Source organism: Excalfactoria chinensis, chromosome 10 (assembly GCF_039878825.1).
Source record: "Excalfactoria chinensis isolate bCotChi1 chromosome 10, bCotChi1.hap2, whole genome shotgun sequence".
Taxonomy (NCBI): domain Eukaryota; kingdom Metazoa; phylum Chordata; class Aves; order Galliformes; family Phasianidae; genus Excalfactoria; species Excalfactoria chinensis.
Window position 1 is genome coordinate 6,722,977 of NC_092834.1, and position 23,679 is coordinate 6,746,655.

General features: G+C 45.3%; 1 protein-coding gene across 6 annotated transcripts in view; it reads right to left on the bottom strand.

Annotated features, from left to right (window-relative positions):
• NTRK3 (neurotrophic receptor tyrosine kinase 3) overlaps positions 1 to 23,679 on the bottom strand; it is a 179,744-nt gene that overhangs the window by 42,864 nt on the left and 113,201 nt on the right. The window contains exon 13 of one of the 6 annotated variants that reach the window (XR_011904865.1): positions 20,435 to 21,084. The exons of 4 other annotated variants lie outside the window; for them this stretch is intronic. Coding sequence is in view for 1 of the 2 variants with exons in the window: in XM_072345693.1 (XP_072201794.1) it covers positions 20,966 to 21,084 (119 nt within the window). In the remaining variant the exon portion in view is untranslated. Of the gene's footprint in view, positions 1 to 18,332; positions 21,085 to 23,679 lie in introns of those variants that run through there. One more of the 6 variants, XM_072345693.1, reaches the window with a different exon arrangement.

Here is a 23,679-nt window from a genome sequence, read left to right on the forward strand (position 1 = left end):
TCAGAGAGGCTGCACCTCCTTTTACAAATTGCTTCCAAAGCAGAAAGCCTTCCTTTTCTCCTGAAGACTCAAGGCAGAAGGGTCGTAGCCTTGGATCTGCAATGGGATCTTACCTAACCTCCACTGAACCTTCTGCAGAATGGATGGCTTGATCTGCGCTTCAAGTGCATTCAGTCAGAAAAGTGGATGTCTAAAAACGGCAACTTCTTCCTCCCTGTATTTGTTCCCATGTGTCCCTTACTTGCATCTGCTTCTGTTCTTGACACAAACATATTCTACTTTGCTAACCTTGCAGACCCAGCGCAACCAGGGATGTAAAGGAAGAGAAAGAGGGAGCAAGATGAATTCCACATTTCTCATGCATCAACCAACCACATCCTGATAGGTTGTTTCTGCACTAGCCCCTGGGAAAGGGCCTGAAAAAGCCAGAACTTTCTCGCTTACATGACTGATTCAGTGACTCTTCACTGATCTTTTACACTCATATTGCAGATTCTCTCTTACCTGTGGCAAAGTCAAGGCAGAAAGACTCCCTTTCAACTCAGAAATCCCAGGTAGAGCTTATAGGGCTAGTAACAGACAGCGTGCAGCAAAAACAATGTTTTTTTCCAATAGCAACTGCATTTCAATCACACAAGAACAAATCAGCAACTTGCATGGGCCTATTTCATGAATCTAATATACCAATTATTGTCTCATTTCCCATTCAATCCTGGGGGTCAGAAAAGGAAGAGAAGGGTTCAACGATGCTGCAAATTCCGTGTTTGAGATTCCCATCACAGCCAGCATCCTTAAAACCACAGTTTGATAATACTCCTGAAACCTGGCTGCGCATGATGCAGTGTTTCAACACAGATGACTACAGTGGGAGGTAAATGGACAAATCAAACTCCAAACAGAGTAAGCCATGAACAGTGACAGTACCTATGTTGCAGCAAAATGCAAAACAACTTAAGTTGGATGATGTGTTCCAACTGGAACTAGATCTGAAATTAATTCTTCACACCTCCTCCTTTCCAACTCCCAAGCAGCAGCCTAGCTAGGTGCTGTATTTCCAGTGGATTTCTTTTCCTTGGACTCTCAATTCACAAATAACATGCAGCTTCCTGGGGAAAGAGAAGAAACCTACGGAAACCTTTCCTTTTATTTTTGCTACCCTCCGTCATCAGTAGCTTTCTCTTTTAGCCTAGTAATGACCAACCTCAATTTTCTGTTGGTTTCACCCCCTTTACACAGGGCTCTTTTCCTGCTTCTGTCCATCATCAGCTCCTCCCTCCCTTGGCTTTGTCACTTCGTGCCATTTCTTCTTGCTTGGCCTGGCCTCCTATTTCTTACCTATCTTCCTGCTCAGTCCCTCTCTTACAACAGACTTCTGTCAGGTGTGTTTACAGGGTATCCTGATTGGAGAGTGATCTATGGCTCTCTGTGGTAATGGCCTCAATTTCACAAGCTTCTAAAGCCTCATTTGCATCGACAACATGGTGTAAATGATAACAATGACATTTTTTTTTTCAGCAGTGGCTGAGTCATTTGCTGTAACAACTAATTTATGCCAAAGAATTGTCTCTTCTTTTTCTCTGTACATAAGTTGTGCACAAAAAAAGGTAGCGAAGTTCTCAGTTAGTCAATGTGATTCATTCACTTCTTCCCTGACTCACTGCTAAAATAATTCTTTTGGATAAATCCCGCATAGCTCCATGACAATTAAAAGCAAATAAACCCGGCTCACAGTTTGTGCTGGAAATTGTGTCATTAAGGCATGTAACTACCAAACAGAGCGCCTTCCTTGTCAGGCAGTCAATTGTGATCTGGATGTCAACCGAGCATCTTGAGTTACCCAATGTACCCGATCAGATCAAAGAGTGCAGATCAGGTAGGGCCAGATCAAAAAGCTTTGCACTGCAAGGCTGATAAGTCATTCTCTTACAGACCTGTCTTGTAGTGAGAGAAGATAATGCATAGGCCAGATGCACAGAGTCTGAGTCTCCCTATTGGCCTGCTGCAAATCCATCAAAGTCAATGGAGGATATTGATTTCAATTGTGGACTGCTCTGAAGTAGATGTAAACAAAGAGAGAATCAGCCCCAGAACATTATAAAAAAAAAAAAAAGATAAATAAATGGGCCGTTTCTTAACTCCACACAGGCTTTGAGCTGGTAGCCTTCCACTTCTGGTGGCTTTTCTCCCAGCTCTGACATGAGCAACCTTTGTGAAAAGGCCCAGGTACACGCTTACGGCAGCTCGGCTCTGTGCCCAGACACTGGTTCTTTGCCAAGCTCCTCTGTCAAGACACCATTTGAAAGCCTCAGATTCAAAACAGTGTTGACTATAAACACCAAGCAGTACTGAGAGTCCTTTCAAAATGACCCCAAAGACGTAAGGCTTGATGAAAACCAAATCTGAATCTCCAGGATCTCCATGGAGCCACCTGGGCATCCACACTTGGGAACAGCAGGGTCCTTCCCTCCCACTGCTTTGCAGACCCTGCAAGACCACCTTACTCAGATTGTTTTCTGCACTTCTGAGGCTTCATTTCAATCTAATTCTGGATGACAGCTCTAAAGGGACCTGCAGCCTGGACCTCTGATCCTTTCAAAATACCTTCCACCCACCAAGCGTACCTCTTGCGATCAGGGCATCATCAGCTCCTTTGCTGTTGCAATACCATATGAAGAGGAAGCACTGAGCCAAAGGGCTGCTTCTCCCTCATCAGCTAACTCCAGCCAGCCTTCGCTTACCGGAGAGCTGCTATTCAGCCAACCAGCCCCCCAGCTGCACAGAGTGCTTTGATTAGCAGCACAGAGTGACTGGATTAGCACCTGCTGAGCTGCAGTAACCAGAGCTGCTTCATCCTCAGCTCTGGCATCAGCCACACAGCAGCAGCAACAGCCAGAGAATGTGCTCTGAGTTAAATGTGAACACTGAGAGATGTTTGTGGGGGGGTGAGCTGAGAGAAAGGCAAGAATCAACCAGATCCCATACTGCATTAAAAACCATCACCTTAGTTAGGCAGCAGGCAACGTGGGCTGATGTGACACACCTACCAAATGTAAACCCAAGCAAGAGCAAACTTCCATTTTCTCCATTTAAGAAAGAACCCGAAAAACATTAGTGACGCTTAAATGCATACAAATGCATACAAATGCATACAAACAAACACTTTTTAAAGGAAAAACCCGTCACAGATTCAACTATCCAACACTCCTATGAAAACAATAAACCATTTCAAGCTTCTGTCATCTATTTCAGTCCCATAAGTCAGGGTACAAAACATCTGGTGATTACTTTTACAAGAATGAGATACATCGTCCCACAGCTACTGGATGCAGAGCAATCTCAGCTGGGATACACAACAGTTTGCAGAGCCCTGTAGATGCACAAATAACTTGGGAAGATGGCACATGTTGAGATGCCCTCGGGTGAGGACAGACACCCCTTGTGCCTACCCACGTTCTTCCTCAGCTCCCATAGAAGCACATAACACCAGGGCTAAAATCTTATTAATGTTCTAGATGAAAGGCTTAAAAACAAGAGCAATGCTTCCATCATCCCCTGCCTCCTCTCAAGTAATTTCTGGCTCATAATGCAGCTGCAAAGCTGTCTGTCCAGCTTCACCAGCCCATCTCCTGAGACATTCAGCATCAACTCCACATTCTGAGGGCATGCTTGGGCTCTGCCTTCTGAATAAGAGGGTTAAACACACAACTGGGCTCTTCTGAGGAGCAAAAGAAAGGTAGAATGATGAGAGTAGGCTGCTGAGGTCTTTGCACTGGGTAAATGCCCAGGAGCCCCATGACAACCACAAGCGTAAGTTTGCACAAAGCATCGTCTCATTGACTCAGTGGCTCATTCCAGCAGCTCTCTAAAGAAGGGATGGGGATTCCTGGCAGGGTGGGAGGAAAAGGGGTTGAGAGAAGGGAAGTGAGTAGTTCTGGCAAACGTGTTTTCTTTCCACCAGCCAGGCCCCTCGGTCCCCTGCTGCCAGAGCACTCAGAATAAAACATTAATTCAATACCACACATTTAATTACACATTATTTGAAAGTGAATTTATTTAACGGAGGAAAATAGTCTTCAGAGAGCATCTGCCTCCCTCAGACTCATGCGTCTGCAGGGAGGGGGCTTGGAGAGGAGATAGGAGGAATAATGGTTTGTTTTACATCAGCAGCTATTGCTGTTCAGCTCAGCCCTTCAGAAAGGGAGATTTTAAAGAGATAGAGTTGTGTTTTGCAGGAACTTACCAGATGATTTGATTTTCCAGCTACTTTTCACTTGATTGGAAAGCGCTGCTGCAGACAGATATCGCTTGCCTTTCTTTTTAGATTATTTTTCCAAGGGAAGGGAGGGATTACTGGTGGAGGGGTGGAGGAGGAGTGGCTGCCCCTCGAGAGCCCATGCAGTAGTCAGATTTCAGGCTTAAGGCTTTAACAACGCAGTAATCAGACACTTAGCAGCATCCTATGGCTGAGATGGATAATCACAATAAAGCTGGAAGGGACCAGCTCTTAGCAGCCTTAAGACTGTCTCCCACCAGGAATGCAGAGGCTTACCTTCTGCCCCCGAGCTCTCTGAGCCTCTTGGTTATTGGCTTCCCCAGCATGCAGATTCACCACCACAGCTCTGCCCATGCTGCTCCAGCAAAGACCGGGTGATCACTACTGCCTGGTACCAAGGCTTGCATTTCCCAAGTCAGATCCCCACTGCAGAGGAATGGGGAAGCTCCAGAATCTGGCACAGGCATCCCTTCCACAGCTGCATACAAATAATGCTGCACTGTTCCAAAGCCAGAGAAGAGCTGCTGGACTCAGATGAGCCTTTCTCCCCCAAAGGATATTCCACCCACTCCTTGATCTGGGAGCAGCACCAAAACCTCCCTCCTCTTATTGACAGCTTTGATGAGACAGCAATTCCCAGCTGGTGTGATGGAGAGCCCCACCTCTAGTAAACAGGCAGTGGGACCTGCTGATCCCCCTGCAGCGGTGAATCTCTGAACACTGGATGTCCAAAGCTCAACCCATTGCTCTTTTCACCAGCCAAATCCTGCTGGTGCCATCCCAGTCCCAGCAGTCATTCAGCCACACTGCAGTCTGCATGTGGATGCGGGTAGATACTGCATCACTGGGTTCAGGGCTCAATGTTAAGATTGTCCTTGCAATTCTGAGGATGAAATTAGTTTGGATAATGCTGTTTTAGTGTTGTCCAGTTTCCGAACTAATCCACGGTTTGAGGTTCTAGCCACTGGTTCTACTTCATCTAATTCTGCTGCCACCATCTTCCATCATCAGCTTCTAACCTTAACCTGCTACCACCACACATGCTAAAAATTCCTTCACACAACGTTTTCAGACATACTGAATGCATTCTGGGGAAAGGGCCTCGTTTTGTGTGTTTTCAAAGTAGAGCAGCTGCAGGTAGGCTGGAAATCCTTCCAATCTCATCATAATCACAAAGGAAAAGGACCAGTCTGGATAAAACCCAGCATTTTCTGCTCACTTTGTTCTCTCTTTTGCTTTCACTCCTGGGATCTCTGGGTCCCTCCATCTTTTCTTGCCCCATGCCCAGTCCTTCTCCCACCGAAGACGTCCTCTGGTGGTCATTAATGAGTGGCTAATGCAGCCAAAGTCATGGAACAAGAAAATTCCAGAAGCGATGCCATACAGAGTGAAAACATGAAGTGCTGAAAGACAGAGCTCAGGCTCAAGTTATGACTTCATTAAAGGCCTCTCTCCAATTTGCCCAATTTCCATCTCTCTCCTTCCTTTCCTTTCCTTCTTGCCTCCTCCAGCTCCTTTTCTCCTAGGACTGACACAGGAGGTGCACTTCTGTCTACGGCTTGATGAGGTGTTCCCTCAGACTCATGTTTTCCTAACACCTCAAACAGACCTTGCTTTGTCTTTGTTTCTGCCTGACGTTTCCTTGGTTCTCTCACTACTCGTCCTGTTTGCACAACGCCATCCCTTTTTTCATATTGCCAACTCCTCCTGCAGAAGGAAATCCCTGAAGGAGGAGTAACGCGAGACATCTCTGCCTGTTGGGCTCCAGAATTACACTACAAAAGAATTAGCTAATCTGATAGGGACAGCAGCTGGTCCTCATTCAGACATCCAAGTCTGTGAGGTTCTGGGCTTCTCCTCCTATTGCTGGCTTTTGAGTTAGTCACAGGTAGGACTTGAATGTTGGGCTGGTGCTTCTGTAATGTTTCATGCAAAGAGAAAATCCCCCATCCTCTTCAGGACTACTTAAGAAACCACGTGCTCTTATTGGGACAATGCTCTTCGTTCCCTGATTTTATTGTATCTCCCCATGTCCTGCCTTTATTATAATTACAAAAGAGATTCTGATGTGGTTTATTGTCTCTGATGTTCCCAACACAGGGAGAAAACAGGGTAATAAAACACCATAAATTCATCCATTTTCTGTCTGCCATTCTTCAGCAATGTCTCATGCCATTATGAGCCAGACAGGTGGGGTAAATTTTCACAGAGGAACATTAAAAGTTGCTCTGTGTGCAAAAGGGAAAAGAAATTCATCGAGTTTTCTCCTGTGCCAAAACATCAGTGTGTGTACCAGAGGGAAAAATAACCTGTTAATTCTTCTTATGGACCGTGGTGAGAATCAAGAAAATATTCTGCAGTTCTGGTAGCCTCAGAAGACATGATTAATTGCAGATGGTGAAAAGGTGCATGTTCAGCTTTAACTGAACTATGTGTGAGGATTGGATGAATGCCAAGTTGGTATTCAAGACATACGGGTAAGGAACCTACAAGGATCTTCAGCTACAAAAGCATACACACACACATACATTCATACATATATCATATATGGCTTAACAGCTTAAGTTTCAAACCTCTCTATTGAAGTTTTATAGCAACAACATACTGCAAATGGAAAGGAGCAAAATAAGCAAGATTGCTGTGTAAGGAGGGAAAGGGAAAGAACATTTTGCAGTTAGCTGAGGAAACGAAGCCATGAAAGGGATCTTTGCTGCACCCCCCCCAAGGCTGGTAATAGTGATCTGTGAGTTGACATGTGTGGGTGTTGTTGCAGGGCACAGAGCAGGGAATAATGGTGGAGTGATCTCTGTAATCCATCTGGTTTTTTTCTCCTTACTCGCCTTGGACAGGTGTTTAATCGGAAAATGGCTTGAACAAGAGTATTTATGTTGCTTTCCTGAATCGTCTTAATTGGAAGGCCACCAGCAGATACTGGGATGGTAATGTGGAAAACTCAGAGGCCCGTTTCCATTCATTTACTCCACCAGGCTGCCTGCAAATCCTGTTTCATTACTGCAACCTGAGCTTGGACAGTGATCCAGCTTGTATTTTACAGGTCATCCTGATGCCTTTTCTTTATCAATCGAGGTTAAATCAAGCCCTTAACCTTTTCTCAGGGCAGAGATTGTTCAAGTGATGGGCAAACCCACACACACTGGTATCTGGGAGCAGATGAGCACTCAAAGTTCAAGACTTCACTTGCATCTACATAGCCTGCAAATAGGGCTCACGTCCAGTCTCTGTCATAAGGTCTCCCAGACTAGAAATTGGAATTGTAGAGAGAGAAGGCGAAATTTTAAAATAGCAAAGGTAAAAAGAATTACCGAGCTGTTCAAAATGACATCCTCCTTCTCTTAAGTCCTTCCAGAAATGAAAAGATTCTGGCTCAGTCCAGCTTGCTTCATTTATCCTTTCTTTGTATGCAAAATGGTGTCTCTGTTGCCTAACTTGCAGACTCTCCACGTGCCATCTCCTCTGCTGTGGGAGTATTCCCTGTGCTGCTCATGGCACTGCAGAAGGGTCCACTGCTCTCTCTTGGGATTCCCCTCAAGCACATCCCAAAGAGGAGATCACTGGGCATATGCAGGACCTTGACCATGCTTGGTGCTGACGGACTTTGATGGACTCCCCATCCATGGTGTTGCAGTAGAGGTGACTGTCTCCTGCTTTCAGTGTTCCCTTGCAGGCCATTAGCAGGCATTACAAATAACACAAATGATCAAGACTGACCTCCAGGATACATCACTTTCAACCTCTTTCCAATTGGAAACGCTTCCGGCAATAACAATAGCTCCTTTCTGTCTTATGCTCTTCAGACAAGATTTCTTTGTAGACTTATTTTAAATGCCACACCAACGTTTCTGCCCTCAGTCATTAATCTGTGGTGCCATCCTTGTCAAATACTTGCTGAAAATCTCAGTGAATTATAACTGCTGAATTTCCCACATAGATATATATATATAGTGGCAGTTGGATCCTTGGGGAACCCCAGCAGATCAGGTCAGTGTGATCTCCCAGTACTTCAAGCCACACAGATTTGGCCTTCACAAAGGGTTGTTTTCTCAGCTGTTCTCTCAAAGCATCCCTTCAGGTTTAAGATTTCTAAGAACTGCCCAGAGCAGATATTAAACTCATTGGACCATATCTTGTCCCCATAATGCCCACCACCTTCCAACCCTCATCAGTCAGGTCCATTTTAGACAGGCAAATTAAAATGCCAAAGAAGAGCTCAGTGAGTTGTGTGCATGCTCACGTGTGTGGATATTACAGGATGTGCTCACCATCTGTAGGGGATGCTCACCTTGCCTGGTGTCCTTCAGCAGTTGGCCACTGATATGGGGAGAGCTTCCTCTTCATCCTCTATAAAGTTGGTTGCAACTTCAGCAGATGAAAAACATTTAACAATCCTTTTTTCATCTTATCACTGACATAAGCTGGCTTTTGTTCTTGGTGGCTGGTCTAAGTTCTCCATACATCAGTCCTGAGATAAGCACTCGCTCCTCTCATCCATACCCTCTGTATCAGCTCAATGTTCTCCAAGTCCATCCTTGCTGTGACACTAATTTCATTGTCTCTCACGGATACTGGCATGCAAAAACTGTCTGAAATATGCCCTCAGCATCCCATATGCCTTTTGCTTTCCATCCCTTTGTTCCCTCCCCACTTTCTTCTTCCTCCTTTCTGTTGTCCCTGTGATATTTCAGCAATGCCCCATCACAATCTCCCTATCTCTTCCATAACCAGCCCATGAACCTCATTCTTTTCATCCCTTCTTTTACTCCCTTTCTTTTTTACTAGACTGAATGTTTAGAGCAGCCTTCCCAACTGGACCTTAAAGACCCGTATTAAAGCTTGGTCAGCTTTCTCAACTCATTTTGCATTCCCTGCGCACCCGCTCGCTGAAAGGCCAGTGGTTTCATACAGCTGCCCTTTCGGCAGACCCTCTTCAGCACTTCAGCTCTGCAGGGAATATAAACACCGCATCCTAGATGCTCTTCAATTTCAAGTGTATTTATTACAGCTGCTCAATTTCTTTTAATCTGCTTTTTCTTCTTCTCCTCCCCCTACGACTGCCTTCTTTCCACTGCAGTAGAGGTACGCTGCAGGAGGCTTTTCCCTCTGCCCCTCACTGCCTGCTCCAGACCCATCCCTGCACTGACTCACACCGGGTACCCCATGAACTGATTATCACTCATTACCCATGTGGCTTCCTGAATGTGCTGGGCCCTTTGGAAACAAATGCAAACACAGAGCTGCTCCCACTGCTAAACCCACAGGAAAGGAGGGAGAGAAGGAACACTTCCATGCACAAATCACCTGTGTCATCTGCACCGAGGAACTCTCCTGCAACAGCAAAACCATAAAGACAGAGAGTGCCTGCGTGCGCCAGAGCCTTGTAAAACAGCACACTGCTGGGGCTTTGAACTGTGTTCCTATGTAGGGAATGCATGTCCTGTAGGAAACAAGGTTGAGTGTAAAACCACAAACGTCCCTACAGAGCTGGAGCAGCCAGAAGAGCTCCAGTTGACATGAAAGACAGCTACATGCTTTCCTATATGTTAAACTGTGTGAGCACACATGCACATGGTGGTTTAATTGGTATATTAATGTATTACAATGCTGACACAAACAAACAGGGACTGCTTTCACAAGCTAGAAAATCCTTGAGTACATTGTAATTAGCTGGGCTTGTTAAAGCACTTAATAAGCAATAGACAGCATGTGTCTGATGGCCCTGCACCTTGGCTCAGTGGGAAAGCCAAGCAAGAAGTGCTTAAATATGAAATGAGTTCAGTGCTGAGATGAACTCATAAGAAATGTTACTCCATCTCTGTCACAGAGAGCTTCTGACCAGAGCAGATGCACCAGATACCAGTACCAGGGTCACAGGCTTCCCTGGTCACAGTCCACTTGCTTCCCTGGGGCCTCGTTCCTACCTGGCCATGCACTCCCATGTGTTCCTCCAGGCATGAGCTTGGAGATGGCAACATCCTGTGCCTCTGTTTCACTTTCTGAGAATGGCCACCATACTATATATAGCCTCTGCCATAGCAAGACTTAATGACTGTCGATTACAAAGGTACCTCATTCTTTCTGAGAAACATTCTTTCTCAGGCAGTTCATTGAGGACAGTCAGGTATTTGGCAGTTTGTCGGCCTCTAGCATGAGGTGGGATATAGGTAGGGAAATACAGTCACATAACTCCATACAAAACCAAAAGCTCAATGTCCAACCAGCATTACCAGGGCTCCTGCTGTGAGTCCCCTTTTCTCACTTCCTGAGGAACCTCAGGAGAGGTAAAAACTCAACACAAATGGAAGCAGAGCATCTCTGAGTTACACAGCATCCCTGAATGCAGAACAGGCAGGCCATGCCTTTGTTTGATTCCACATTTCAGTTTACACATGGCCCAACCCATGCACTCCACATCCCCACTGTCTCTGGGCAGTGCTGAATTTGGTCCTTCCCTCTACATCCCGAAGCACAGCAGCAGCTCGGAGAGGGAGGGCAGAGAACAGCCTTTAAACCCACCCTCCATGCAGCCTATCACAGGCCCCGGCATCTCTGTGGCTATTCCTAGATCCCTATTGGATTCTTCTTTTCATCTTTGTTCAGCCTCCTGTTCTAGTGCTGAACCCCAGGCCTGCTGCCTCCGAGCTCCCTCCAAACACTGCATTCATCCATTTTTAAAGGTGACCTTCCAACTTTAAAGGAAGTATGCAAGCCTCACCGTCTTCATTTGCCCTCTCCTTTTCAAACACCTCTTTATTATGAACTGAAAGGAGCCCGAAAGGTTTCTCTATTAAAAAATAAAATCTTTAGGAAAAGCACAAGTTTCCCCACCACTTCTCGCCCAGTTTTTGCAGCAGCCTCCTTGGCTGTCTCAGCACTTGCTGCAAGCTGCCAGCTCTCATGCTGAAACCACCCCATCCCCATGGATGCCCGCGTCTGCACTCCCCTGCCTTGTGCTGTCACTGCAGTTTGGCAAAGCTGTGCCCTTAAATCCTCCAGGTAACAAACAACCTTGGGAGGATATAGGGGTAGAAGTGGGGTTATTTTTAACTTGGATCACACTAACGACCTGGGTTAGACTGTGGCCTCGTAAGCTCTCGGGCTGGCACAAATGAAGGGCAGCAAATAAATGTTCTCTTTATCTCACCTTGCTGCCGAAGCTGTATCCTACCAGCCCTGAAGCCATGAGGTGATGGAAAAGGAAGGTGTCTCCAGCCCTTAGCAATAATCATGTTATTCTTACCAATGAACTGGTCGCAGTAATTAAATAGGCAGTAACAAAGCATTACAAGTTTCCTGTTGTTGTCATGCAACGTTCAGCCATTTAATCAGGGCAGACGGGGCCTAGATTTTCACAGAAATATAACTGAGATAGGGAAAAACTCACGTTTTATAAAGTGAAACCTCAACTTCCAGCCCTTCAAACAGAAAAACAAACACACAAACCAACCAACCAGTCCCTCTGCCATCCGAGCTTTCACCTTTATGACTCTGAGTTCTGGTTCTGAGATGATACTGGTTACCTTCAATACCTCTTTTTGCCAAGGGGTCAGGACTCCACAAACCAGAGCTATGCAGCAACACTCTGGATTTAGTCATTGGCATCAGCCTCCAGCCAAGAAACAGCAGATGCTTTCTGTGCTATTGGCCATTTGACTGCCAGGAGCCACAAAGCTTCATTCTCCATCCAAGCCCATGTGCCCGGCAGCCCTGCTGTGCTCTCATATACTCACTAGTGCATACTCTTTACTTCTTTAAAGACCAACCATCAAGCAGTACAAGTGGCACAGCAGATTAGATCTGTCTACTGAAAATAGTGAAGTACTTTCATTACGCTGTCTTTAAGAGGAGGGAGGGTTTCCCAAAGCAAAAGCAGAATCATGAGGATAAGGTGATAGCAGGTCAAGATTTAGTACAATAAATAATAGAGGGTTCCTCGCCTCACAACCTCAGCTTTTCCCCAGTTCTGATGCTGGGTTTCATCTTTGGGATATGAATGATTCATGGAACCTTAAAATATGTATATAATCCATATCTCTAAGAAGAAAAGTCTTTATTCAGGGGTTGTGAGGGAGCAGTGTGTGAGATGCCTGCACTTGGGCTGGGATCTCCCTTGGGAAAGGACCCTCATGGCTCCCTGCTTCCTTCTGGACTCAGAAGCTGTTCCAAGCTTGAAGCTGAACTGTGAGAGAGCTCAGCTCTGTCTCTGTGACACGGGGATGTGCTTGCTGCTGAGGGTCTCAAGAACTGCACACTTGAATACTGACTCAGAGCCAGAATCTTATCCATCCCCAGCAGCAAGTGTACAAATACCACCAGTGCACTACAAGGAATTTAAATGATTTATGCGAGACTACAGAAGGGAAGCTGCAGCAGAAACTTACCTTGATGTCACACATTAATCCGCTGAGGACTCCACCATCCTGACTGCCAGTTCTCTGCCTTGGGCAGATGATCTCATTTACCAATGGCGCCTCTTCTCTTGGAAGCCCCACACCATATATCTGCCAACAATATTTAATTCCTAATGTGCATGCAAACACAGACATACACACATCCCTGCTCCACAACCAGCAAACATTGACTCAGATCTCCAGACATGAACATTACTTCAGGAAACTCCAAGGACGTAGTGCCAAGGTACCCTCCTTTCCAATCAAAGACTTTCCAATGCTCACGGATCTGACAGCTAGCAAAACTGAGCTTCAGTGTGTCATAAGCTAATGCACAGACCTGTCTCAAAAGGTCATTAGAGGGATCACCCAAATATATTTTCAGTGCTTCCTTCGGGATCAAGGAGCAAGGTTTGTGTTGCATCTACAACTCACCAGTACTGCTTATTCTTGCTGTTTAGATTCTTAGATAACTCCTTCTTTATAAGGGACGTTGTCATTCCTTACCCATTCGGGGATTCCCAACATATGATCAGGAGTCTTCTTTACTTCCTAAAGGTCTCTCTGCTATTTTTGGTGGGAGATATTCTCCTTTCTTTGCAAAACTAAGTCTCAATCTACCCATGTTCTTTTGAGGCTCAGGCCAGCACCACTGGGTCTGGGAAAGGACATTTGGAGCAAGATTAGATACTTCACGCTCTACTGTCACATAAGAGTGCTTAAGGACATACACAGAACAGAACACAACTCTAAGGAGTCCCCTCTGTTATTAACAGGATTAAGCAGAACCTTCTAGTCACAGAACAGTATTTTCATCCAAGATACACTGGCAGGAAGTTTGCTGTCTTCTTCTGAAGGTTAACCCCAGCCTCCAACAGCACTTTGCTCTTCTGGTTTTCAGCTCTCCCCCAGTGCTGGATCTGCAGCATTTCTAGCCAGAAGAACCCCATCCAGTCCCTGAGCAGGGACTGACAGTTTCTCACTGATACCATCTCATACAGGCAGTTATCCTTTATGCATTTAGACCAGATCCATCAAAATAATTCCTTCCAGAGGTCTGAATTCAGTGTATCACACACAATAATTCCCTGGGAGGAGAAAAATTGACACTTACCTGTCTTTAAGTGAGTCCTTTCCCAGTCGCCTGTAACATCTGTGCACTGTGAGATGTGATGGTTTTGGGGGCTGTGTATCTCTGGAGTTGTTCTAGCAGCGCTGAGTACAGGATTGAAGCTTAAACACTCCTAAATCTGCAACCCCCTCTAGCATCAGTCAATGAGCAAATGTGTCTCAGGAAGCACAAATCAAACCTGCAGCCACTCTCACCACACTAAGGGGAATGAACCAGGCACTACCAAGCTGTGCTGTGCACAGCAGCTCTTATGATCCCCAAATATTGCTGGGAACTGATGCAGTAAAATGAAAAGCCTGATGCCACTTTAAATCCTGGCTATTGGCACCAGGGCCTGAATCCCTGCAGACCAGATTCTGGACACATGCAGAGAATCAGCTGGAAAAACCGTGAGCACTTTCTCTGTTGAATCACATGTTGCAGTACTCTCAATTGCCTCCTCAAAACAGACTATGTATATCCCTGCCCCCACCTCAATTATCTTAATGAACAGCCTGGACACACCTCTCACTCACTTAAGATAATGACCTGGCCATGATTAGCTCCTTCAGACTTCTGGCAGTTCACTGAGCCTAATGTGACTCCAGTCTGGCTGTTTCTGCCTTCTCAGGAAGATGCTGAACTCTAGCAGCAGCTCTCTGCCATCTGTAGATGGTGACCCATGCACAGATCAAAAGCTGCTCCCAAAAACCAGGCTGGAGCCATGAAGGCTCCTTGCTCTGAAAGCAAGCTTGTAAGTATTCCAATTGCCATAGGGAGTGATAGTTTCTCTTCCAGCAGACAGACATGGTAGGTTGGTACCCATCCCAAGATACGAAATGGAAACACACAGGTAAGAACAACCCCAAATACAGAGGAACACCTCTGCACGTTACCTTCCTGGCTGCCTATCAAACATTCACTTACCCAACCTGAGAGCAAAAGCGGCACCAGTCAGCCTGTCTCACAACACAAATATCTGAAGCGAAACCTTGGAGGAGCAAGGCCAAATAGTCTGAAATCATAGGCAAATCCTTACAAGAAGCCATCTTATCTGCAGAAATCAGGAACAGGTCACAAATGACTCAGTAGCAGCAGAGCAAATCATTTAACCGGTGCTTGGAACAAATCCCTACGCTTAGTAGAAAACAACCCAAATTTATTCCTGCTGATTAGTCAGCAGTGAGGCTCACAAGTTCAAAATTAATACTACAGTTCACTTGCACTTTGATTCACTGCTGGAGACCATCATCTTCTCTTAGCTAAGAAATCATCTCACGTCTATTTACCAGCATGGGGAGTTGGTTTGGGATTTATCCCAATTCTTAACTTGACAAACTCAAAGACATTACCACACCTCAAAACCCTGTTTTGAAAAAGCCCAGTTAACATTTGCTTTTCATTTCTTTACTGATTTCAATAGGAGCAGGCACTTACCAATTCTCTGGAAGCCAATTACCAAATCCCAACAAGGAAGATGGACAAACAACCCCCAAAACTGCTGTGGTCCATCCAAGGAGATGAAAATCAGAACTGAAGAATGACATCATGAACTGAAGCAAGCAAAGTGAGCTCCCAGCAGAAGCAGAGGCAGTATATTTGCAATCCTGTGCCCAAGATGTGTCTTTCCCATTTGTCAGCATACAGGGCTAAGGAGTAAGAGAGCACCAAAGAGGGTAACACACATCACTCACCTTCTTGGTGCTGCTTTATGAAAAACAAAAGAATCCACATTGGACAAATGAACTTTTGTTTTTTTACCACTGGATTTCCTCTGTTGTTTCCTGGGGGTCAAGTTCAAGCTGGTCATGGGTTGAATTCAAGTGATTCCCCATTGTATGGACATGGGGCTGGATGTCCTATGGCCTCCCATACATCCCTGCAATGCAAGAAGCTGAGGCTGCTGGAGACATTAGGCTGGCAGCCAATGCTTTGATGCAGAGCCTGGCCACATCAGGCCAGTGGTTGACACCACCAAGGAGCCTGCCCTGTCACAAGGAGAGGGTGGGAGGACATCAGAGAAACAAACAAAAAATGCACCGTGACAGGAGAGGAAGATACATTGCTGCACCAGATAAAACACCTTTTCCAGTTGTGTGCATCGTGGTCTTCCATCACATTCTTTCCCCTTCAAAGTGGAGGTGTTTATTTTCCCACAGCTTCTTAACTTTTTCTGCCAAAAGATCAGGGCCTGGAGGCACTGGTAAATACACAGTTAATAAGGACTCTTCAGCTTATTGCCTAAACTCCACCAGAAGCACTTCCAAATGTTAAACAAAAATAAAGTCACACACTATTGATTTCTTGTGTTCTCTCTTCCCACTGCTCATCCAGACTTGTGTTTTTTGTCTTTACTACTGTGTCTAGGCCTCCTTATCCTCTGCTAATGCCCAGGCTTAACCCTGAGGATCTGCAGCTTGCTCCAGGTGCAGATTGGAGCAAAATGGTGATGCACTCCTGAAATGGCAGAAGCACTTTCTTCCAACTGTCCATAGCTCCTGGGACCTCTGTCCCGCTGTTCTCCCCTTCCACAACCCAGCACAGCACAGGCATTTAGCTAGGAAGGCTAAAGACCTGGTGGCGGTAAAATAGACCACCTTCAAAAGGGGCTCCAGACTCTTGGGAAGTAAGAGCTGATTCCATAAACACACATCTAAGTAAACAAAAGAGCAGCAAAGAACATCAAGACTCATCCTGTGCAGCTGGAATGAGCAGCTAAGGAGGCTCACAACACACAGCAGGACTAAAACACCTTGATAAAAACCTTCATTATGACACATATCAAAGACTTATCTGAAGCAAATCCAAGCCCAAAGCGCTCTGCCTCCTTTGTGCAGAGCATTAGTGTGCCAGAATTGTCCCGTGCCCATCATACGCAGTTCAGGTATCAAGTAAGTCATGACTCCATATTATTAGAGGAACAGAAAGAAACAACACACCACTTCTCTGCCTGATCACCCACAGCTTCCACACTGTGCAAGGGCTGGGAAAGCAGGGCTGTCATTTGCAGGAGGAGCTGATATACACCACTGCCTGCATCCTACCAAACCAGCACCCTAACTCATTCAGTAATAAGCACTGTAAATAGCTCAGAAGCCACCTGAAGACCATGTAGAAAGGGAGAGCAGAATAACAATATCAACTCATGGTCCCACTGCCTCAAAGAACACAAGTATACCAGGTAACAGAGATGACCAAGAAGCAAGCACAAAGGAGAGACCAGTGCCCAACCCCTCCATAATACATGTGGAGCCCTGGAGAATAGTTACACTAGCTCCTTGGGAACTGGTAGCAATAAAAACCCCATGGGAACTCATACACAAGGAATCGGTTGCCCTGAAATACAAAGCAAGTTGGACTAAGGCTGACCACATCAGCAGCCCAACTAGTTAGCTATTCAAGCCTTTGTGCACAGTGTTGCTGGGCTGTGAAACCTGATAGTGGTTGGGAGGATAACACAGAGCTTTCATCACCTATTTGCTTCCCAGAGCTCAAAAAGGAGAGGGAAACAGGGATGGTATCCAATGCAGCTCAGTTGGCCAGCCCACGTTACTTGTCAGGAGACAACCATTTGTCCCAGGCATTGCAGACATCCCTGAAAAGATAAAAATCTCAGCCATCACCAATCCTGTGAACAACACCACCCGGTCACTTCTAGAGACATCCTTATTAGAAGGCAAAGGCAAGCAGAAATTTACTCATAGTGTCATCTCGAGACATTTGCCTGAAATTCATGCCAGGAAGTTACAGCAACAGAAGATGCTGGAACATGTTTTTAACTTTCTCATCAAAATTCTCACCAGCTTTTCTAGAGGCGTTCCAGCACCATCCACCAATGTCAGCTCAAACATACCCTCAGCCTCGTGCCCACAGCCACTTGCAGGCTAGCGCAGAAGCTTTAAATCATATAAGCAACTTATCCTGTTGACAATACTAAGACACAGACACTAAGACATATCCTTGAGCCAAGCCATGCAAGCTGCAGAGCAGCTCTTCTCTCCTGAAGCATCCAGCCATCCCTATGTGAACTTCCAAGGAGGAACCACTCATCTGTTCCCCCCTGCCGCTACATCACAAGCATCCTTCCTAGTGCAAAACAAGAGGGACACCAGCATAGCCAAGCAGCAACAGCACATCCTGAAACGCACATTACAGCTGGATCGACCTTTTAGTGCCAAGATCCCCAAGAGATAAGGCTCCTAATAAAACCTTTCCCACCGAGTGCAGAAATTTGCGTTGGCAAATCCTAACACCATCTCCCAACAGCACCACCTTCACCCTGAGGATATGACCGTTTTGAGCTACGAAAACCAACGTGTTGTCAAGGTGAGATCAGCAGCGGAGAGACAGGAGCGAGAGCTACATCAGAGCAATGTCCACATCAGAGCCACAAATCCCACCCCCACATCCCCACCCTGAAGATGCAAACAAACCAGGTTCCCCACGCATGGGACATCTCATGAAGAAGTGGACTATGGGACGTGTCGTTCTGAGTATTTATTTATTTTGTCTTCAAAGAAGAGGCCTGATGCAGCTGTTTCGTTAGAAAATAAAGTGTTTATTAAGAAACTAGACATTGAACACCCCTATAGTCTCTGTGAAAAGGGACCGTCCCATTTCCCATTAGCACAGGATGATAGTTATGGCAAGATAAGAATGCTCAAAGATGGAGGAGTCGCACTGACGGAAAATGAGGTAATGATTTACAATAATTAAAAATAAAATAAAATGTAAAAAAAAAAAATATATAATAATAATAAAGAAAAAGAAAAACAAACAAAAAAAACAAACAAAAAAATAAACCAACATCCTTAGACTTGCTACTTAAAGCCACCAATCACAAACAGCCATGACTGGCTTCCGTTTTCAGCAGTGAGGAACCAGAGACTGTAACTGGTGTTAAACAAATTGAGACATTGATCACAGTGGGGAGAACTGCTTTAAATTATGCTGTACGGTCCGGAGGATTTCTTCTAAGCAGAGATGGACCTGAGCTGCAAAATTCAACCCTTCCTCTGCTAGGGTGTTCAGATATAGGCTTCTGGTTCAGGCCCACAGATGTGTCTCTACGGCTGATAGACGCAGTTGAGAGCGGAGTCCCCTGAACAGTGCTAGGGAGAGGAGACAGCTCAGATGGTCGAGGCATCCCCAGTCAGATGGATGGCTCCCAGCAGATGGGGAGTTCAATTTGGACGAAGCACCCAGAGATCCACACGCTTTGGGAAGCTCCTCCTCGCTCCGTGCGCAGAATCGCGATGTAAATAAATGGCCACAGGTCCTCTCTCAGTGCACCTCTTATGTTTCCGGCTTTGGTGCAGGTTGGAAGCATCCCTGGAGTTTGGTCATGGTTTGTGGAGTGGTCCAACCTGAACCGGGCCTCCTCGTCGTAAAGCAGATGCCCCCATAAGGCATGTCTGTTAACTTAAAGCAATCTGCCACCATTTCTCCTGTACTCTTCTATTGCACTTTACCTTTTCACGACAGCAAACCAGGAAAAGAAGCAAGAGAATGGAAAGCTCCCAAAGACATCCCTATGGGAAAGCTGATAACGAAACCAACCTCCTGGCTGTCCCCAGGGTGGTTCATGCAGGTCACCTGCAAAGACAGGATGAGGCAGAACATCCCATTCTGAGGCTTCTCCCTAGTTCTGGTGGACAAGGACTGTGATTCTTTCCAGTGGCAGCAACCCTACCGGGCTGGTGATATGGAGACATCTCTGGTCATAAGGTCATCTTGGGCCATCGAGAAGGCAAGCAAAGCAGAGTGGCTGGTGAGCAAGCTCCTGGTTCAATACTTCTCTCAGAAAAAAGATCTGGCCAATCCTGAAGCTTTCAGGAGGTTTGTTGTTGCTGTGGTGATTTTTTTCCTTTAGAGAAAATCTGCTTTGCTTATGGATTTTCACTGATACATGTAAGCAAATCTGTATTTCCCCATACACGTGACATCCAGAGAGTTGAAGGAAAGCCCTGCAAGTTGCCACAAGGGCAGCTGGCTTCTCTTGAGAACAGGATCAAAGGGTTTTATTTTTCCATCTGAGAGGCTTTGGATGAGGTAAGACAAAAGTGGGAAGGGAGAGGGGGAGAGAATACGAATATTGGCCAGAGAACAGGATTGATATTCCTGTTTATGCCACAGAAGAAGCAACAGAATACTTATTATTTTTCCTCCCCTTGAGTCAGTCTGTCTCAAGCTGATCGCTTTGGGAATGTGACTGGGTTACAATCAATCTCTATACGGGTAGAAATACAGGATAGAGCTAAATGGGGCTGGAAAAAGTCCAGCAAATGCGTGCGTCTGATATGCTTTTCCACTTTGCTTACTGCCCTAGTCCTGGCAAGGACATGGACCCTCCTGCGCTATGGATTCTCCATCCACGCGGGAAGTCCAGGCACCTCCTCAGATAAAGCTCATCATTCAAGCAGCAGGGAGAGACCAGAGCACGACAACGATATAGTCAGATCCAACGCGCTGCTCTAACACACACAGACAGACAGACAGACAAAAAAAAGCCTCCTAGAATATGTGCACTTCAAAGATAACCACATTCTCTTCCTGCCAGAGAAGTAACGATTTTCTCTCCATTATCATTCCTTCCGACATTAATTTCTGTGCAAGGACTGGGAGCGGGGCTGCCTTTGCTCTTACCAAAAGTCTTCGTTCTGCTTTAGGTTCTTCCAGGCTCCCACCTCATCGCTCTGGGAGAGCTCCCATCGCGGTGCCACAGTAAGAGGTGACGGCGGCATTCACTGGGTGGTGCGAAGACACAAGCTTACAAGGAAAACTCCAAGCAGGGAGGACATGACTAAAGATGTCAGTTTGGTTGGCTTGGTTGGTTTTGTTTTGTGTTTTATTTTAAAGCAAAAAGTACAATTATTTACTGTGTTATTAGGATGACTCCTCTCAATTGAGTTTAATTTTCTTTATTTGCTCTCATTGCTGCTGTTGTGCCTTGCAGGAATATTTAACGAACACAGCGACCATTGGAGGGAAAGAACAACCCTGTTATCTGGTGACAGAAAACCACAGTTTCAGTTGGCTTTAACGTGTGTACAAGCAGGGCTGCAGAGTCCTATTAGGAGGAGACCTCAATCCATACAGACCACGCTTACTGCTTCCCACCATTTTGAGGGCACAGCCTATAAACTTGACATCAGAACAGGGACTTTTAAGGAGTTTTTAAAAGCCATGACGTCCTTTGCTGAAATAAACACTGACATCCTCAACATAAATGCCTTGGTTAAGAGGTTTGGAATGTCCAGGGAGGCTTATTGGATTCAACATAATTTCTCTGAAACCTAAAGGGGGAAAAAAAACAGAAAAAAGAAAAAAGCAAAATAAAGTAAACGAAAAAATAAAAAAGAGCAAAACTAGAAAAAAAGAGAGAGATATCGACACACATGTAATTATTAAAAAAGAATCAAATGAATAACCAGCAAACGGCAGCAGTTAAATTAAAGCCAAAACACCCTTTCCGGGCAGGGCTATCTCACTCTCTCTTTTCATCGAGACCAGGCATTCATTCCTCCTGGTGCATGCAGGCACAAGTGCTCTGAGGATAAGGAACATGCAAGCAGTCTGGATGGAGAACTGGGAACAACTCTCTTCCAGAGGTTTTCACTAATCATGGGTGGAAAAGTCCTGTTTCCTACCTAGTCCATCTTTCTGCTGGGCAGGGATTCAGGAAAATGGAGGAGCCTTCCTAGATCTACTCTTATTTAGTTAGTGCTGCTTAACATTCCTGAGACAAAAGTGTCTGAGGAGACCTGACTCTCATAACCCATAGAGTTTCTTAGGCTCTTCTTCCTGGTGTGAACTTCTGCTTACTACATTTTTGTGTGGGTTTTTTTTGTACAAAATCCTGGAAGTTTCCTGGAGAAAAGTCTCACATTTGTCTTCAGGTGCCAGCTCAGCAGTTTTGACATTACTTTCTCAGACACCTGTTGGTGGTTGTATTTCTACAGCTGAGAACATCCCAGGAGACTGGGATAACACTTGGCAGGAATTAATGTCACATCACTGAAGGTCACCCTCAATGCAGAGCCATTGTGTTGCCAGGACCAAGACATGCATTGGCAGGAGCCTTGGGACTGCTGTAATCTGTCCTGACTTCTTATGGTCCCATGGGGCTTTTCCAAGAAAATTAACAGCATGCCTTGCTTACATAATTGCTCTGGAGTCTCTAAACTGATCCTGTTCCATCATATGGTCACAGGACATTCAGCAAGTCAGGTCAGTTAACTGACTGGCATCACTAGAGCAGCATGAAGCAGCCTGTATGTGTTGTGAATGGACCTCAATAGTGCCTTCTGCTAGGCCAGCCACAGAAAGCCAAACTAAATCAACCAGCCTTCTTTTTTTTTCTCCCTATTTCTTCTATTACTTCTTTTTCTGTACAGTCTTATTCCATCTGCTCATCAGACACATCCATCTTGTGATGAACCTGAGGACGCAGACAGACAAGAGCTGTTTGTTTCATTTGGTACTGTTTAAACTTGTTTGGGGGAAACTATCTGTTATCCTCAGTGGCCCTGAGGGACTAATCCCCAGGGGAGAATAAGGAAGGCTCAACTTCGGTTCATGTGTCATAAACAAAATTCATAGGCACATTCCAAGCGCTGAAATATCACTAGTGGTGAGAAAGAGCCTGGCTCAACTCTCAGAGCCAAAGCAGAGTTTAAAGTGCTGATGCTTGGAAAAGTGTATGTAAACTAGTCCATTTCTTATCAGACTCACTGGGAGACAAATAAACATGACATCCCTGAAATTCACTATTTATCCTGTTTTGTTTTCTTCATAATATAAATTTACTTTATGGTCACCAAAGGATAGCTGGGAAAGTCTATACTCAACAATACTGAGTATCTCAGAGGAGCACTCCTGTCTGCTTTATTTTCTTTGCATTTCTCAGCTCTGCTAAATTAAGGCAATTCCACTTCTGCTGGACTATGTGCAAAAGACCTAAAAACCCACTGGGGACAGACAGCCTCGGCAAAGGGACATGTGAAAGATCAGCAAGACTTGAGGCTGGGAAAGCCGAGGGCTTTTCTCTTTGTCAGCACTGAGCTCTGAATCCCAGCTGCAGGGACCTCCATTGACAGCAAGGTCTTTTAGAGTGGGACTGGTGTGGGGTTTATCCCGTAAGTGACATGCAGTTGCTAGCGAGGGACAATAAGGGATGTGTCAGGAGGATAGCCTACATTTCTGAAGCTAAAGGGATGTATATGTACATACTGCTGACTCGGGAAAACAACGCAGCATCGGTCATCTGGGTATTTTCTCTTTCTGATCTATTCAAATTCCCAAAGTATCTGAACAAAAACATGCTTCTAGTCTGACTGATTTTTGTTCTCACTGCTTTCTCCCATGCTGTACCGCTACCTTCAAACCCACTCTCTTGTATGGAGCAGAAACCAACAAGGCTCTTGCTACACTGATGTATTCACTGACAGATGTGAGATGAATGATGTTCACTAAGATGTCCAGGGTGAGAATGGGTGAAACTCAACAGGTTCAGATTCTGCAATGACAAATGTCATCTTTCTACCATCAGAGCTATTAGTACATGAAAACAGTAGCTTGAAAATGTCTTCAATAATATTTTTCTTTTCTTTTTAATCTCCCCAAAGTGGGGAGGGGGGAAAGGTTGGAAAAATCTTAGAAAATATTTCTATTTCTCACGTGAGTTTCACATTTGCCAGTGCCAGTTCAAAACTGGGAGAAAAAAAACAGTATCTTTAATGTTGGGTTTAGATTTGGAGGGAAGCAAAATAACGAGGAGGTAAAATTAAACAAACAAACAAAAAACCAACACAGTAGATTCAAAGCAAAAGTATCTCCAAAGATCTATAAAACTGGGGAGGGTCTGAGAGATTAAACTTCGTTTGCTTCTC